Source organism: Protopterus annectens, chromosome 10.part0, assembly GCF_019279795.1.
Source record: "Protopterus annectens isolate FY-2018-M chromosome 10.part0, PAN1.0, whole genome shotgun sequence".
NCBI classification, from domain to species: domain Eukaryota; kingdom Metazoa; phylum Chordata; order Ceratodontiformes; family Protopteridae; genus Protopterus; species Protopterus annectens.
Window position 1 is genome coordinate 194,386,213 of NC_056744.1, and position 20,115 is coordinate 194,406,327.

The window sequence follows — 20,115 nt, forward strand, 5'->3', positions numbered from 1 at the left end:
AAATGAGTAGCGACTACAGACCCTGGGAATTATCAGCCCATTAGCCTGATGAGTCTGATATGTACAGCTGTGGAGTGCATCATTAGGGACCTGATTGACAAAGATATAGGTAGTCTCGAAACTCTGGACCCCACACAATTTGTGAAAGGGAGATCATGCCTGCTCAAACTGGTTGACTTCTTTGAGTCAGTCACCAGAGTTGTGTATGATGGTAAGGCACTGCATAGAGCCTAAATTGATCTGGCCAAGACTTTTAATACCATTCCTTAGTCAGGAAGTATTGATGAACCCACCAAACTAGGCATCAACCCCTATATCACTAGGTGGGTTGCAAATTGCCTCACAGGTAGAACACTCATTGTGAAAGTAGCAAGCTCCAAGTCAGACTGCCAACCAGTCATGAGTAGAGTCCCACAGGGATCACTCCTGGCTACTCTCCTCTTCAGCATCTACTTCTCAGAAATCCAGGCCAACACAGAGGAACTCTGGCTGACTAAATTCACAGATGACTGCAAGCTGGGAGCCGTCATTAACTCCATAAGTGATACAGACATCCTACAGAAATGCATCACTGAGACCAATGACTGATGTGGAAACCATGGCTTGAAGCTTAACACCACAAAATGCATCATCACCCCCTTTGGTAAAACTCATTTCCCACTAAGTACCACATTGATGGGAGCGCACTGAACACTGTAGGCATTATAATAGATCTGGGGACACAGGATGACAGCAACCTCTCCTTCAACCACTACATTTCCACTGTGGTCAGGAAGTCCTTCTATGTGGCACGTCTCATTGCCAAGTGTTTTGCATCCAGGAATACAGAGGTCATTGTCTCTGTCTAATCTTCCCTCATTAGACCAATCATAGGTTCATAGCTTCATAGGTAGGTACTAGGCTATTGGCCCTAGGGCCTATATAAGCCTAGCCAAAAAGGTACCCTGGCTTTCGCCACCCAAATTATTTTCCTGTGCCCCTGTTGAGCAGAGCCCCAGAGGTGATCCTGGGGTTAATTTCCTATTTCCCAATCATCCAGATTTTTCTTGAAGAGTGATAATGAGGAGCTTCATTTGATATAGATGGGTAGTTTGTTCCAGATTATGGGAAGTCTCTGGGACAGGAATCTATCCCTCCAGCATGTTCTGTTTATTGTGGTGACAAGGTTTAGGTCCCTAAAGCATGTAGCTTGGAGGGATTGGGATTTCTTTAAGTGGAGCATGTCCAACAGCTCTGGGTTTGACATAGCTTTGTATGTTAGGGAGAGATCACCTCTGAGTAGGTGATATGCAACAGAGTAAAGCTGAATTTTTTTGAGACGGTCTGTATAAGGCATCTGTTTGAGGACAGTAATCCTCTTTGTGAGGCACTTCTGTGGCCTTTCCAGTTGTTGTAGCTGTCTTGTGAGGTGCATACCAGAAGGGATGTTGTACTCTATAATAGGTCTAATGAGTGATGAGTAAAGGGGAGCAATGACCTCTTTTTTCCTGGATGAGAAACCTTTTGTGATGAGGTGTGCCATATAGAAGGATTTCCTGACTACTGTGGTGATGTGATTATCAAAGTAGAGACTACTGTCCACCTGTATCCCAAGGTCTCTTATCACATTTCCAGTGTTAAGTAGACTACCACCTATGTGGTAGCTCATGGGTACAGAGTTTTTACCAAAGGGAATGACAATGCACTTTTTGGCATTGAACTTGAGGCCATGGCTTTGACACCAGGCATCTGTCTCAGTGAGGCCCTTCTGTAGGATGTCCACATCATTAAGAGTTTTGATTATAGCTCCTAGTTTGCAGTCATTTGCAAACTTCATTAGCCAAAAACCTTCTGTGTTAGCCTGTACTTCAGAAAAGTAGATACCAAACAGGAGAGGACACAGGACTGAACCCTGTGGTACTCCACTTGTCACTGATCTGATGTCGGATATGGAGTCTGCTACTTTCACAATGTGGGTTCTGTCAGTGAGCCAGTTTGCAACCCATCTTGTGACATAGGGATTTATACCTAGTTTAATGAGTTTATCTATAATTCCAGAGTGAGGGATGGTGTCAAAAGCCTTGGCGAGATCTAGATAGACTGTGTGAACCACCTTACCCTCATTTACGGCTTTGCTGACTGCTTCAAAGAAGTCTATCAGGTGTAGGAGACATGATCTGTCTTTTACAAACCCAAAGTGGGTGGGGTCCAGAGTTTGGAGATTACCAGTTTCTTTATTCATATGTTCCATGATGATACATTCCATGGCCTTGCAGACCAGGCTCGTTAGGTTAAGGGTACGGTAGTTCCCAGGGTCCGTGGTGGCTCCCCCTTTGTGGAGTGGGATAACTATCACTGTACGCCATTCAGTGTGGACAAAGCCTGAGTTGAGGCTATGATTGAACATGGTGCTTATGTGTGGTACCAGTTCATTCTGTAGTTCATGTAGAATGCAGCCTGGGATGTTGTCAGGTCCCATGGATGCTGTGTTCTTGGCTCTGGAGAGTGTGATTTTTATCTGTGCAGCCATGATTACAGAAACTTTGCATTCTTCCAGTATAGAGATGGGCCCTTTAGGGGGGTGAGAAAGGGGTAAAGTTAGCACTGAACCTATCTGCCAGGATGTTGGCAATATTAGTTGGTTCTGTATATTTAGTGTCATTGTGCTGTAACTCTTGCTAATGCTTTGTGGTTGTCTTTAGAGTCAGTGGCAATTTTGTTTTCATAACTAGCTTTAGAGGATCTTATGAAGGATCTCAGCTTCTTACTGGGGCTAGCCAGGGAATTCCTCCAATAATGGGATAATACTCTTTTTTAAAACAGTTTGTTTCTTCTGTTGTAGAGTTTGTTTATGGCAGGGGACCACCAGATTGGCTTCCATTTTTTGGAGGATAGCATCTTGGTTCTGTTAGGAGTAGCACGATCTATGCACTCATGTAAGTGCTTATAAAGTGATTTGTGTAGGATTCAGCAGTTGTACCTCTATTGTCCATCCGCAAGGGTGTCATGAAGTTTGCCACTTCTGTCCTAAGAGGTGTGAAGTTGGCTTTGGAGAAATTTCATCAAGTATAATGGTCCATTTGGCATGTACCTCACTAGACACCTGCAACAGCTGGGGAGGCCACAGAAGTACCTCACAAAGAGGATCCTAGACATTAAACACGTCCTACACAGACAGACTCAAAAGACTCCAGCTATTCTCTGTTTCATATCACCTACTTAGAGGCAATCTCTGCTTGACTTACAATGCCATGTCTGACCCAGCTCTTTTAGAAATGCTACATCTAAAGACATCCCAATACCACCACACCACACATTGCAGAGACCTCAATCTCATTACCACGATCAACACAACATGCTGGAGGGACAGGTTCCTCACCCAGAAACTGCACATGCCCTGGAATAGACTCTCCATACATGTCAAGCAGAGCACCTAGCTGACCCTGTTCCAGAGAAATCTTGATGAGTAGATGGGTAGTAGAAAGTTCACCCCAGGGTTAACTCCAGTGGGTCTACTTGATAGAGTCACTTGGAACTAATATTGGCTGGAGAATGGCAGGCACTTCTATGGCTAGGCTTGTAAAGGCTCCAGGGCCATTAGCCTATTACACACCTACACACCTATGAGGGGAATGAAATCAGCATGACTGCTAAAGTAAGGCAGTGGGTGGGAAACGTATTAAAATATGTCTTCCTACAAACATACACACCCACAAACACATTGGTCAGATCTGAAAGTAGAACCCCTACCTATCTAGTTTTTGTACTAAAGTGTTATACAGTTATCACATGCACTACACTCTGTGTCCCCCTGTCTCTCTCTCTCTCTCTCTCTGTCACTGTCTGTCTATCACTTCCCTACATTTATGTGTGTGTATGCTATCTGTTGCCCATATATGTATATATATATATATATATATATATATATATATATGTGTGTGTGTGTGTATCTCATGCAACAGATACAGATATGTCACATATGGGCCACCTGCAGCTAGCTGACGGTAATCCTGTCTGATTCTGATGTGTGTGTGGGGGGTCTGTTGAGGTGTACATAGCTGTCTCTATGCACATACATATATACACAATCATCATCATCTTCTTTCGGCTATTCCCGTTAGGGGTCACCACAGCGGATCATCTGTTTCCATACACAATACAGTCATATATTCTGATGTGGGTTCCAACATGTCCTGTGATTCTATAAGTGTAGGAGCATGTCCAGTGTAACCTTTTATAGTTAAACTGGGACTCCATTACAGAGATAGGTGCACTCCAGTCCAGGGTTTTGTGTGCTACAGCCATACCTCTCAGGAATACACAGGACTTTCCTCAGGGTACTTGCTTTGTTTAGCAGATATTTTCTGACATATCTGTAGTCTGACACTGCAATGCATTGTGTCATTACCTGGTGCCAGACATCCTGAGATCATCACAGTGCTTTTCCAGAGGAATACTAGTTGTATGATGCATAGACCAATATTATGAGCTCAGCTATGTACATTATAGTCCAACAAGGCCATTTGTGAGGTGTGGCTACAGCCAGTTTAGTAATGACATGGCTGTGTAAACAGTCCAGCAACCTGGTGATATACTGGCTGGAAATTTCCTGCTTGTGTTGTATCTTTCTAACCTGAGATGTCAAATCTTTGTGTGGGCATACCTCTCACCTGTACATTTTTTGGCAGGTTGACCAGGTGTTTGGCTAGTGGTTTCATCCTTTCTACATAAACATGTGTTTTATAGCAAGTTAGTTACATATAATTGAAAAGTGATTTTACAAAATAATGACAGACATTACTGTTTCAGACTACATAACATGCCTATTATTGTGCCTTTGTTCTACTTTTATTTCTATTGTTATCCAGACATCTTGTTGTCAGAGGTTGGGAGTTATGGGTGTGGGTACAGAGTGCATTCTACTGTGCAGGCATGTCCATTATATGTTAAAGCAAACATAAAAAAAAAGGATTATTGAGAATGACCATTGGCAACAGTAGCAAAAAGCACTTATATTCACAAAAGCCATGGCACCTCAACTACACATACTTCAAGATGTCACCAATATGTGTAGTATGTGCCACATAGCACTGTGACTTCCAGGTATGTCAGTGGCAGAGCAGTGGGTGTCACTGACATGCATAACAATTGGCACTGCAGTTATCTGCATATAGCCCTGTCAAAGACAACACTGTCTCTAGGGCACTGCAAGACGACTGCCAGGAGAACATGCTGGCCAAATCCAGACAGTATTAACCACATATGCATATAGCTCATTCACCCCTGCATATTGTGGATAGACAACATGTTTTCATGCGTATTGGTACAGCCCCACCAATGTGTGCTATGCTGCTATTTATCTGCAAACATACAGGTTACTGCATTTGTGTGGGTATGTGGTGGGCACACCTGTCAACTATACACATTTACTCAGACTCTGCTGATATTTGCTTTACATTGTGGTTCCATTTACCATACCACTGTGCCCTGTCTTGGTGACTAGAGGCATATCAGTAAAGAGTACAGGTCAGATTGTACTGGCATACATTTCAGTTTCAGACGTCTTACCCTTCGTAGCCTTACTGTAACTGTGGGTTCTGCTGTGCTATCACTGTGTGAGTCTGTAGGGAGGTAATTCAACATTGCCACCATTTGTGTGTCTTTACCAGATATTTCCCCATGGTTTTCTACAGCTGACTTGCAGTATGTTTGTGAGGGGTGGGTATGGACCTCTCCACACTTACATCCATGCCTGTGACCTATGACCCCCCAGTTAGTTGTCCCCACACATATACTGCAGTGGGATTTGCCACCCTGGGTACTACTGCATAGTGTGTGGAGGCCAGTTTTGGTGAGACATTTCCTGGTGTCCCATATAGCTGTCAGTTGTGTACTGCTATCCCAGTAGGCCACCCCTTTCCCTTGTATACATGCAGCATTACAATAGATATGCTGACAAAACATACTAATCCATTCATTTAATGTTAAGAAGACTGACTTACCTTGTGCTTGTGGCAGTTGTGAGGATGGTGCTTGAGGGCCACCTATGTTGGATGCACACAGTACACTGCCTATACATGATAAGTTACAGGTAATGTGAAGTGTGTGTCATCCATTTTATTGTGTGTGCGAGTCAGTGAAAGTTGTCAGTCACTGGGGTCCCTACAGTATCAGTGTGTGTGCTATGTGTTGCCTCTTTGCCAAGGCCTGAGCATACTGGGCATGCCTCCATCTGTCTATAGGAGCAGGCTCAGGGGCCTCCTCCTGTGAGTCTCTCTGTGCCTGTGGGGACCTTGGCAATGGTGGTGGACTGTGTGGTCCTTCCTCTTACTGTTCTTGCTGCAGGTGTTTCCACAGGCTGACATTGTATAGCATGGCACATACTATGAACATGTGTGCACATGTGGCTTGAGAGTACTGCAAGGCTCCACCAGATATGGCAAGGCAGCAGAACCATGATTTGAGCATCCCATCCATATGCTCTATAATGATCCTGATTTGTGCATGTGCCTCATTATGGCATTCTTGTGTGGGTGTGTGTGCATTTCTGATGGGTGTCATCATCCACAGCTCCAGTGCATAGCCAGCATCCCCCACCAGATGGTCATACATGATGCCCCCACTGGCAAGTGCCTGGTACAGCTGTGATGAATGCCAGATGTGGGAGTCGTGATAGCTTCCAGGGCTGCCAGCACACACTTTCATGATAATGCCCAGGCATTGTACATGATCTGGCAGTTGATGGAGGGGAAGTCCTAGCGGTTTATGTAGACTCTAATCTGTTCCCGGGTGGTGCTTTGATGTGGATGTGCATGCAGTCTATGGCTCCCAGTACCTCTGGGTATTCTGCTACACTGTGGAAGAGGTGCATATTGCTGGTCCTCTACTCACGAGTGTTGCAGAAATAAATGTGCTCACCGGGATGTGGTAGCATGGCATCCAGGAACTGGTGGAGAACCCTGGATGTAGATGCCTGTGAGACTCCCATGATGTCCCCAATAGGTCTCTGGAAAGTACCTGTAGCTAGAATTCTTAAGTCTACATATACCTTGGTATCCACTGGGATGGGATCCCCTCTGTTGGCTCTAGGTCTGAGGTGAGGCTGGCACAGCTCGGTGATTTGCTGTCATATGTCTCTGTCGACCCTGTAGTGCTCTACTATCTCCAGATCATGTAGCCCCTGGTAAGTTACCCACACTCCTCTCCTCCTTGGTCTGTGTTGGTTGTCAGCATTATCCTCCTGTGCGCCCTCAGCTTCTAGCACATACTGATGGATCAAAGCAATGGCAGCCCCTTACATTTTTCCAATTAAAATCCCCCACACGTGTACACCAATGGTGCAGAATTGGTGGGAAAAAAACAGACTGTAAGGTTTTCCATAGTTTATACTTTTGTGCTGCAGATGCTTCCTGTATGATTGGCTGACTATGATGCATTCCACCTGCTAAATATGTAATTTGTTCTTGATTGATTTTATTCTGATATTTTCCTGTTTTTCCTTTTTTTCCCTTCCCATTTCCTCCTCTTTTAAGTCCTGAGGTGCACCGCAAACCCGGTGTCCAAATGTAAACAGTCCTGCTATTTCTAGGGTTTTTATTTTTTTTTTTGTTTTGTTTTAGACTGGGTGCATGCCATGCAAACCCATTTAGCTAATATAAACAGGAAGAAATGGCCCTCCCCTGGGCATGAACATGCTCCTCATCTCATGGAATAAGTCAATCCAGCCTCAGACACACCCCCTTGCTTAGCTGTACTTAGCTAAGCTTATCTCTGCACCATAGGGCTCCAATGTGCTTACAACATGACTGATACACCCCCTTTTCATGTCTGTTGCCTCTTCTAGTTACACTATTGTGCTACAGCACCTACATGGTTAGGTGCAGTTTGGGACTTAGAAAATTTTTGTGATTCAGTACATTTTCCCTCAGTTGCATACCTCACTCCCTTAGTCCATCGTTACTGTACTAACACAGAGCCTTTCCCCTTGATGACCAGTGTTCCCTGGTCATGTTTTGATTCTGCAAGCCATAGACTATAATGTCAAAATACAGATTTCCCCTAAAACTGAGTTTTCACAATTTTTTTTTTATTTTCGGCATGATCCCATTTGCACACCGCTGCCCTATGCTTAAACGGCTGAGACTGGCCAAAAAAAAAACCTTTTACTTTTATAAAAAAGAATCCGTTTTTCCATGCCAATGGCCAGGAGTACTATGGATTTCTGAAAGCCCAAACTCCTGAAGCCCAAAATCTGAAGACCAAAATTCTGAATGTTCAAAATCCTGAAAACTCACATGATACCAACACTTACTATAATCCAGCACAAGTACATACAGAAAGAAATAGAACACAAACTATATTACTGTTCTACAAGTATAAGCAGGGGGGCAAGCCCCCCTGCTTTCCCCATGTAGAGGGCTGCGCCCGCCATACCCCCTGCTACTTAAATATATCAACTCCAAGATTGCATTTAGTGTAGTGAAGTGCAATCTCGGAGCTGATATGTTTAAGTAGCATGGGTGTGGGAGGTGCAGCCCCCCACATGGGGGGTGCAGGGGAGCTTGCACCCTGCATATAATTGAAAGGTAATATTTTTTTTATGTACTTGTACTGGAATATAGTAAGTGCTGGTATCCTGTGTGTTTTCAGGGTTTTGAGTTTTCAGTATTTTGAGTTTTCAGGATTTTTAACTTTCAGGATTTTGGTCTTCAGGGTTTTGGGCTTTCAGGATTCTGTAGCTTTCCCAAATGTCCATATATTTGTCCATTGGCATGCCTAAACATTATAATGCATGCGTTTTTGGGAGCTGTCATGCCTCCATTTTGTTATTTGCAGAAATGAATTTGGTTAGTAACCGAATACATTTCTGCAACTAACACTGTTCTTGCCTGAATCACTAATTCACCACATTTGCATGGTTTTTACCAGCAAATGAAGTAATTAGCATTCTGCAGTTGTATCCATGCAGGAACAGTGTAGGCACGCTCATACACATCAGATAAGCTTTTTGCTGGATCGCTCGGTGGCCATATTCTGTGCAGGAGTGGCTACACTGTTCCTACATGGAATTTTAAGCTTATTGAATCCCATGGGTAGTCTTTTATTGCATTTCAGTTTATGTCTCAGCACAGATATGAGAAAGAATGCCAGGCCAAGCGTACTTTTAAGAAGCAACTTTAGGGATGATTTGCAAGATGGGCATACTGTATATCTAATCCTCTTACTTGAAGAATTGTAGACAAAGCCAAAAAAGTAAGATGTAGGCAAAAGGTCCAAAATCAGGTACAAATTTCACATTTTTGTACTGCAAACTTAGAAAGTCGACAGAATAACAGGTCTTGCATTTGTATGCATTTTATGAAAGATGTGAAGAGAAAAACTCAAATGCTTCTCATTAGCAAGTTCAACTCATAATGATTTGCAAGAAAACCTCAAATTTTATGAATAAATGACTACAAATATGAGACACAAATTGAGGCTTTCTGTGACATTTTGGACAGCTGAGAGATATGATGGAGTGACCAAGTGTGAGGTGAGAAAAGCATTCAAAGAATGGGTAAGTGACTCATGTACAAGGAGCAGTTCATCATCCTCTGGTTCATTGTACTGAAGGCATACAAAACTGCATTTTATTAAATTAAAAATACAATTAGGCACTTAAACATAACAATGTTTGCAACAGGTGTAAAAATGCAAAGAGACAGAAAATAGCCAATCAAAAAGTCTTCCATTATAATGAGCTGCACTGACCTTTGTAGCCCCATCATTCCACAAAATTAGTGCTGTATCAATTTGGATCTGCTCATCATTGGGAGCCCATGACTTGAAGGTGCCCACTTTTACACTCCGACTTGTACCATTTGGGAAACATTGAAAGTTTTGAATATCATATTGGGTTGGCATGTCACCATTAATGTCAAAATATACTTCTTGGCCTGCTGTATTCATGAAGTGGACTTTCTTGATAGAGGTAAGTAGCTGAGTGAATATAAAATGAGTGGAAAGACTTGATTAGATTGACCAAAACTGATATTACCTTTTAAAAATTAAACAACAGATACTTTTGACAGTTAAGACTTCCCTTGTTGTTGTCAATATTTCTGTAGATTGTGTATTTTCTGACATATATCACAAAACAAAGCATTCTGTGGGTGTTCTTATTCACCCCCATCTTTGCCCATTTGGTGATTCTATGGCATCATGCAGTTATTTGAGTTGTGTGCTGCAGTGCACAATAAACTGGACCATCTCACCTGGATTATTCTAAAACTGTCATGACGGGTTATAATTCAAAGGACTGTAGATGTTTCTGTAGTTTGTCATTCACTAAACCTATCCTACAAAGATAGTGATTACCTCCTGGGGATAATGAAAGTGTTATGACAACAAAAAATGTGTGTTTGTGTGTGTGTGGGGGGGGTGTATTTTGTTGTATGTGCACATAAGAGCAATGAGTGCATAAGCTAAAATTTGGTTATTTAAAAAGGACACACACAGAATAGGAGATAACTGCATTGCTATACCTTTAGTATAGTGCAAGCTGTCCTTCCTCTCACAGAATCAACTGTATCCAAAATGTTAAGATAGCTGAATGACTCTTTATTATAGCACCCACTTACGTGTCAGTTGTTCTGCCTCCTCCCCACCTTATCATACATAAAGATTTCTGTTATTTGAGAGCAAGCTTACATACACGTTCTACATATAACTTGCGATTATAAGTTCTGCTCTTCTTTTTCTTTCTATTTCTTTGATATGCATTTCAGCCTTTCATCATGGCAGTGACCCCTCCTCTCCTCCTGATCCTGTGTGCATCATGAAAGCAAGGATGAAGGCAGGTCATATATTTCACAGTAGCAGATTTCTGTTTAGCAACATGATTTTCATTATTGATTGTTGTGATCCAGAATGTTCTCAATGACTTTGTTTCATAAGAAATCATTATTTAAGCAAAAAAGTGGAAATCTTTTGTATCAGGGTTTCAAGCAGAAGAGTAGTTTAATTCTTTTTGCATCTTAGCACATCCCAGATCCCACATACACTATGCTGAAACACATTGCAAGATACATGAAGGCTGAATTTGAAACATCAAATCTAATGAAATAATCATGAGTACAAACTGTTCAATAATCTTCATGACAAGTTAATAGACATTCTTTTATCATTATTGCAGACAGCTAAGGAGTGCTGGGCAGACGTTCATGGTAGTTATGATAATTAAAACTGATTAAAGATTAAGTCCAGGTGTTCAGTAGTAAATAAATAAACTGAAGTGTTATAGTATTTCACACTTGCCTTGGTATTCTGGAACTTTTTTTTGTTTTATTTTGTGGACTAGTTTTTCAAAATTTTGGTAATAAAAGGTCTTTCCTTCTATTCATTTGTTTACTTAAATGTTATGATGCTGTGATGACACTTTCTCGTTACTTGATGGGGGTCCTTGGGGAGGTAGACAATATACTAATATTTCAATATTTCTGAGATTAACTATCAAGCAATTAAACTATGTCTCACAGCTGCTGCATCGTGGAGAATCCCTTAAATTAGTCCAAGAAAGAGCATTTTGACTCCTCTTTGGGAGTCACAATACAGCTAAACTTTGTGCATTTTATAAATAGTTGGAATACATTGGTACTGAGATTTGTTATTGATGTTTTCCTTAAATATTTTTATTATTGTTATGTTTTTCTTTTCTTTATTATCTGAACCTAGGTTTACTAACAATGTGTATTTTTGGTATACTTCATTAAGGGGCATAAGGCTTCTCTAATTTCTCATTTTGGGCATGGCATGCAATGGCACTGTCTTGAGTTGGGGGGTGAAGTGTGGTGGCTTTCTTTTTGGTATTTCATGACACACTGCAGGTTCTTAAGATAGAAAATCAAAGGTATTAATAGCCAGATAAGGAGGGCTTTTATAATTATTTACATAAAAATATGGGGGTTTATTATAACAATGCAAGAAATGCACTTGTTACTTCAGGGTCATCAGGAGTTAAAAGGAAGGAATATCAGGGTGTTTTTTCTTCATGCCTTAGGGTAAGAGAAGACATCCAATTATTATGATACAGAAACCTATTCCCTTTGTCATTCTAATGCAGTGTGTGTATCCTAAAGGCAGGTTCATTCAGCTCATAGGGGTGGTATTGGGTAGCAGCCATAGTACACTGGTGATACACTTAATCTCTCCAGGAACATCTGATCATGAAATGATGGAGCTATTAAGGGCATAAACCCATGAGCAGGTAAGTTTTTCCTCTGTGGGGAGGAGATTGGAATACTATGTTTACCACCAAAGATGTTCTTTCTGGACCTAATTTGCACCATGCCACTTTGCTGGGAAGACAAATTACATGCTATCTGCAGTCTATGGAAATGACTGACTTGCATGGGGGTCTTAATCTTCTAACCCTGAAATGTACCTGTTTTTCTACCAAGTCTGGATCTTTTTCAAGAATAGACAAATGGTAGTACTAAAAAAAAACACATTTCAGATACTTGTCTGTACTGCAGTTCATCTTTCTGATCATGCAGCTATTAGATGGAGATTTTGGATACATTAAAAGACTATAGAGGCATCTTGGAAATTACATTTATTTTTTCTTCTAAGATGCATTTCAAGCATTGGTCTTACTTTTTTTCTGGATGTGCAGTACTGTAGACCAATATACAACTTTGTCTACTAGAGCAATGAGATCCATTTAAGGTGCACTATGGGTCTGCACTTAAAACTTGTGTTCTTCACAAACAAAATGAGGTAAACTTTATTTGGGATAGAAGAGAAGAAAATAGGCAACAGATGCAAGTACTGAAAATGAAAATTGTTTCACATTTGGATTATAAGTGTCTGGAGGTTACCCAATGGATACAAGTACTAGAGTGGTTTATTTTTCGATTATAGCAATATACCGAGCAAGATATAATGGGTATTTTGGATCCCATGGCATTACAGAAATTAAAGAAGCTCACTTAGAATTTGTACTGGTTTGACTGCATGCAGGGTTTGATATGAAACTGTTGTGTCTCCCATCAGATATTTGAGGTTTAGGTCTACTTGAAATGGATTGTTATAGCACAGTGACCAAATTAAAAACTTACTGCAGTATGAATATTCCCCACTCTGGAAGAGATAATGATTTCTAAAATAGGTGAGGTGGAAAGGTTCTAAGAAACTCTTCTCTAATGAAGGGTGATATGGTTTGTAATTTGAATTTATTCATTGCCAAGGGTGTGGCTGCTTCCTTAAAAGTTAGATTTGGCCCTCATTTAGTTGGACTATAAATTTGATACTTTTCCACAATGGGTGCAATGCAAGTTAAAACAGTGTGTAAAGTTTTTTTTTATTTTTTGGGGACGAGCTGTGAATAATGAGCGAATTACAGGTCGGGGTACTTACAGCAGTTTGATACAGGTGGCAGACTTATTAGAACCATATTATCAAATGTTGGGAAATACTCTTATGGGACATAACCTATGTCAAACCTCCCCCCAAATATTCCTCAATTGGTTAATTCTGATATGTAGAAGAGAAACTGGTTATATAAATAAAATAACAGGTTTAACATATCGTATTTTGGTTGGGGTTTTCTACAGTTGCACAAAGAGATACAAAGCTCAGTGGGAGAGAGAAATAGAACTCAGGGTGCTCTTAAGTAAGGAATATTGGACTTATATTTTACAAATTCCCAAAATATGTGACCAAAACTCAGAATTACAGTTTTTTTCAGCTGGCAGTACATTTTCCAAAGTTTTCAACACCCCCGTTTTACCTGCCAGAATGTTTTCTACAGTCTCCTGGTGAGGTAGGGGATTAGAATCAGGGAATTTTCATCACATCCTTTAGGAGTGGCCCTGTTTTGCTACTTTAAAACAGAAATGCAGTCAGTCCATAAGTTAAAACTTGGTTGCTGGGTGGATTTGACCCCTGCTGTATTTCTTTTTGGTCCATGGTGACTTTATTATTGATTACATTGATGAAGATTATTATGAATATATACAGCTTATAGTTTATGAATCTAAGTTGGTTACTTGCTAAAAAGTGTATTACTAAGAAGTGGAAACAAAGTATCTCCCCTCAGATCCAGGACTCAAAGTTGTCATTGTTAAACTGATCATTTTACTTTACAATGCATTTCCATTTTCATAAAATGCAGTTTCAGTAAGTTATTTTCTACGTTTTATGATTTGCTGAAAAAAAGATTCGATCAGATATTATGATCCTGGGCTCAGGTGATCAAGGAATGTTTTTGTACAGGAATTAACTGAGGACTCCTTAAAGTCCCATATGGAACATGTAAATGCAGAAGCACAGTCACCTGATATACTAATACCAGTAATGGCATGAGCCCAAATGGAGTGCAGTATATACTACTCTGAGAACATGTGGATAGCACCCTGCATTAAATGCACTTCTGAAAGGGAGGAAGGCAGAGATGTAATCAAACAACAAAAAGTTATAAGAATTATCTATCATTTGTGCAGATGAAAGTTGACTTTGCCAAGGAAGTAAAAAACTGTGTACATCAGCATGAGCCCTTATGCTGTAGATAATTCTATTCATAAAACATTTAACTGTGAGCTGAGTGTGTAGCTAAATTACTAAACATTAGCACTGCAACTATATGACTTTGTAGTAGTGAGATTGGGCATTTATATCATATTATTTAGTACATCACTGATGCCCACAATAATATTTAAATATTGTTACATTTCTCGGTGGCTAGATATAAATGTGTGCCTCGTTTAATATGACACTTAAATGTACTGGTAAACACTCTCCCACTCTCATAACTAAAATTAGATGAACTACAGCATACAGATGCTGGCATGCACATAACTATGATTAAAGGGTTCACTATCACATTGGCGATCACACTATGTGCAATCAACTAATGTGCGAAATTCAGGTTGCAGAACTGGATGTGCAATCATGACATTGACGAACCTTACAATAGCGAACATTCGCTATAGCAAGATTCGACAATGTAATGCAGATCGTACTATAGTGGGGATCGGAAAATGTACCCTTTCCTCAGTGTAGTGCAATCTCAGAGTTTATTCATATAAGTAGGGGGGGTGTGGGGGACACAGCCCCCCACATGGGGGCTGCAGTGGGGGCTTGCCCCCCTGAAAAAAACTGTTGTAGAATGTTGCATAGATATGAGCATTTCAGTGTAGTTGACATGTTCGACATTTGACTTCACTGAAATGCTCAGTTCAGCATTTACACTGTTCGGTGTTCTGATTTCCGAACATTTTGTTTGAACATCTGTACATTTGAGCTGTGTACTGTTGAACATGTGATAGTAAACTGATTAAAGCTTACCTTGCTCATCACACAATCGCAAACCAAGTAAAACAACATTTAGCACTCATACAGGCTTTTTACAGTCATTTATGTTATTTTATGGTTTAAATGCAGTGGAACTTGGACATTATTGTAATATCCCATAATGTTTTCATATATCATTATATATTATTATGTAATTTTGTATCTTGCTCACCTGCCATGGATGAAAATTTGTGACAGAAGCACAGGATTCATTCTTTGGTATCCCATCTTTAGAATCACAGGATAACAGACTGTGCAGCCCATGAGCTATAGCATATGCAGCATTGTATGCACTGAGTGCTTCTTGGAAGCTATAGGATTTAAATACTGAAGTCTGTAGTTTCTTCAGACTTTCAGTCCCTGTACAAAATGAAGTGGCTTTACCTGCAGACATTGCGGTGTTATTGTTAGACAGCAACTTACAGTGGAAAACTGTTTCCCAGAAAAGAGTGAGAAAATTATCATTATTTAATGGAGAAGGAGTAATGTTGTGCACAAATTCTTGGAACCCAGGAATTTCTGGATTGTAATTTGCAAAACCTAAAGTTCCATTTAATGTCTTCCAGTTCTCTTTGATATAAAACACTAAAGAGTATCCCCAATGTGTTGGCGCAATCCAGACTTTGTCACTTACATTCTGCATTGTGACTTCCTCCATTAATGGTATAAGGTACAACTGTGTGGAACAGACAATTATCACTTTAATTGATGGTGCCTTGATCTTCTCAACAATTTGCCGTAGTCTGTCTTTTGAATTGTATGCAGGGAGTATTTCTAGAAAAGCTACACAGTTGCCTCTCTTTGCAAGTTCCTGCAGCAAGCCCTGGCTACCTTCTCTTCCTATGTCATTATCAGAGGCTAGAATGCCAATCCATGTCCAGCTAAACTGCTTCATCAGCTGAGTGATACCAACAACCTCAACAGTGAAGTTACTTATGGTGCGAAGAAAAGAAGGGAATTGATGTTTATCACCCAAAACAGCTAGCACAGACCCATAGCTGATCTAGAGAAATAAAATATTTTTAAAACGTGGTACTTAGATTCCTCTGACAAATATTCTGCTTAAGCAAAAGTTTGCATTCTTTTTCAAAAGCAACAATAACTCACAAAAATGCTGATGCACACATTTTACAAGAATGGTTATAGAAATTCTGTTGAATTACAATATAATAATTGAAATAAAACTATTAAATAAATCCTCAGATATGTAAATTTTACATGTATGAAGTTTTTCAGTTGCATGAATTCATTTTGCTCCATATATACAGCGATCTGTTTTGTCTTACATCACTGGCCACCCTGGAGTTCTGCTTGCCTAAAGCTCAGAGACACTTTACTTGTCATAGCATCTTATGCTATGATAGTATACTATACCCATAATGGTTCTAATTTATCTTATCAAGTAAAACATTACCAAATTATGAGTTGCCAGTTAGTTAAGATCAAGAAGTCACTTCATCTATTTATCCACAATCCCTTTTTGTGCCATTTTTGTACATGGAGCCAGGGTGTCACATCAGCAGTGACAGTAATCTAGAACTAATGTTCACACCAACAGGCTGCTACCCCTGCCATGATTGCTCTTCCATAGCATACATACACATGCACATTCATACCTATATTCAGTTTAGTGTGTCTAATCCAACTGCTCCATGTTTTTGGAATGTGGGAGGAAAATGGAGCATACACAGAAAACTGACCAAACACAGGGAGGACATGCAGACTCCATGCATAAGACACCCCAGATGAGAATTGAACCAGGCAACCTCTTGTGGTAAGGCAACAACTTTACCTGCTGTACTACTGTTTTGCCCTGGCTCTGAGTCAATTTATACAAAAGCTGATGTACACTGCACAAAAAGTGCATGATTTGTATATTAAAGCACTTCAGTACAACAGACTTTAGTACATGTTACTATACATGCAAACAAATATTTTAAAGTGGTGTCAAAAGAAATCTTATTAAACATATGAAAGATATCTATTTGATGCACAAAACACTGATGTGCAGTTGAAATACATTACTGCAGAATGGCATTCACTATGTTAATGATATACTACTGGTAAAAGTAATAATTCCTTCTTAGAACTATCCAAACTTACTGGAAGAGTCAGATGAAGATATGAACACTAGTGCTTATTTTAAGTCACTTAAATATAAAAATTGAATTATTCAAATGGAACAGGACACCTGATCATAGACTACATTCCCTCACTTACTACTACTCCCTTACTAATCAGTGCCATGCATTAAAGTCACATTTTCATATATGAGTCGAGATTGCTACTCATGGTTATGGTTATGTTATTGTTTGCTTGTCAGGTGGATGATGAGACAAGCAAAGAGAAAAATAACATTTGTACTATATAGCACAGACAGTTTTCGTTTCTTCATGTTTGTGTGATCTCAGAGTTATTACATAGAGTATTATGAGCAGGTTACCAGTCCTAACCAAATTATTATGTGTTTGAGACATGGATGCCAAGAAACTTACCGACCGACTTTTAAAGCTGCAAAACACTTGGTGCATGCTGTCAGAAAGGCAGTGCAACACAGTCCCTTTCATACACAATCACCTTCAATGCCTCTCAACTGTCCAGATTTTAGCAGAACATCCAGATTTTTGTCTCATATGTTTATTCAGTTCCTCAGAACATCTGTTTTTTTTAATAAATTACTGAGAGTTGAATTAATAAAATAATGATATATATTTAAGTTTCTGACTTTGTATCCTTCATAAAATGCAGGTGAACACATACATCCTTTTATTCTAATAATGTTTATAATAGGAAGTCAGGGACACATTATCAGAACTGACAAGAGGCATAAATTAATCTTTCCTTCTGCTACTTTCATTTGCAGGACAGTACTGCCTAGCACAAGACCTGACCTTAACAACTTTAATGGGGGGGGGGCTGCTTAACATTTAGGTTTGGGTGTTGCTCCAGTCTAGCACTTAACTGATTAACTGATTTCTCATTTTTCTGAATATCAGAGTGTAATCACCACACTCCATGCACTACATATACATTTTAGGGATTGTCAATGCATACCCCCCAAATAAAAGGGTTGTTGTTTATTTAGGTTTCCTTTTTGCTACATTGTATTGGGCAGTCTGTGTAATTGTTTAATTAGTGAATGTTTTACTGCATGCAATTAATTCCAGGTGATACAATCACCAGGGCATTTAGCATGAGTTTTCAGTCAATTGCTGGGTATTTTATGTGAGGTTAGAGTTATATTGATTGTGATCAGGTGCCCTATAATCTCCTGAACTGTAGAGTTTAATGTGATGCTGATAAACACATATAGTTTCTTAGATATTCAGATGCTGCTACAGAACTGATAAAAATAACATGACAGCAAGTGAAATAGGTACAATACTCTATTTAAATATATATATAAAATGTCATAGGGCCCACTACAGCCCAATGTGAGTGGTATAGTGCTTAGTCCATCCCGAACTAAATATTCCATCTCTAATGTTATGCCACCTTAGAGAAAGAGCAATATGTACATACTGTCAGCCCTTTCCTCAAAACAGCATAACTAAGTTACAATATATATGTATGGGTTATGGGGGTATATCTCTCCACATCAACATCATAGCATAAGTGTTCTTCTACAACTATAAACCTTATTAAGTTGTTGTATTCCATGAGTGATTCTTAGTTTTTGGGGAAGAAGCCCTCTATACAAGTAACAGCCAATTGAAACAACCAGAAACTATAACTGACTGCAATAAGAGTTCATGGACTTAAATCATGAAATGTAATATTGTGCAGCTTCATATTTTTACAAAATATGCTAAACTTGTTCATAATGCCAGCAATACAATCACTTGCAACTGTGTTTCATGAGAATTGAAAAAAGTACACATATTATGAAAGTTTAAACAATAACTAAAGTTAAACAACCATTAAAAAATTATAGTTGTTTCCTAACATTTTATCTGGGTTAAAAATACTTTTGATGAACAAAGAGTTATTTAAACCCAGGAAAACTGTGCTACTTAATTTCATTCATTGTAAAGAAATAATTTCCATTTGCATTCAAATTCACTCTGTCAGGCACACATAACTTATAAGTTGTTAAAACTGCTACAAAACTACTGTTCCTTTATAGCTCATTCTCAGTCTGTTTCTTTTCAACCATTAAGCAATATCTGTAAATTCATTACTAAAGATTTCTGTCATTTCTGCCCACATAAAATGCATTATAACTTGCATACCATGCTAAATACATAACACCAAATTATAAATAATTGTAGTGCTTTCAAAACAAGATACAGCAAGAGTAATAGACCAGTCAGAGATGAGACAGGTCAAGGATGAGCATTAACAGGGCACATAACAGCAATTTCTAACACTGAGTAGAAAACAGTGTATGAGAAGACATGGGTGAGGTAGCTTCAGAGGGAAATGGAAAATAAAAGGTTTTGGTACTTTGATGTGTATAGCTTTAGCAATAAGGGTTTAAATGAACCACAAAAATCAATTTCACTGCTTCATTTACACCAGCAGGAAGGGCAAATATTACTGATATTCGGACTGAAAGTAAGTTACTTAATTGAAAACTGCACTAGTTGAGTTTATTTGTTGATTTATATCTGTTTATTGAGTAGTGCGCTGATCAGAGTTAACTTTTTGGAAGTATTGCTCAGATAACAACATATTCACAAGTAGAAAATTACAGAATAGTAACAGTAAAAACATATTCACGAGTAGAAATCTACAGAATAATAACAGTAGTGTTGAACACAAAGAAAGGCAGCAGTACAAAAAACATCAAGTACCAAATACAGA

At 39.4% G+C, this 20,115-nt stretch overlaps 1 protein-coding gene across 1 annotated transcript in view; it reads right to left on the bottom strand.

The window, feature by feature from the left end:
• The window catches only part of LOC122814115 (extracellular calcium-sensing receptor-like), a 179,485-nt gene extending 162,309 nt beyond the window's left edge, over nucleotides 1–17,176 (bottom strand). The window contains exons 1-2 of the mRNA XM_044086729.1: nucleotides 17,102–17,176; nucleotides 15,482–16,312 (exon numbers count right to left, since the gene is read on the bottom strand). Of these exons, the coding sequence (XP_043942664.1) occupies nucleotides 15,482–16,312; nucleotides 17,102–17,176 (906 nt within the window). The remainder of the gene's footprint in view (nucleotides 1–15,481; nucleotides 16,313–17,101) is intronic.
• Between the last annotated feature and the right edge of the window lie 2,939 nt (nucleotides 17,177–20,115).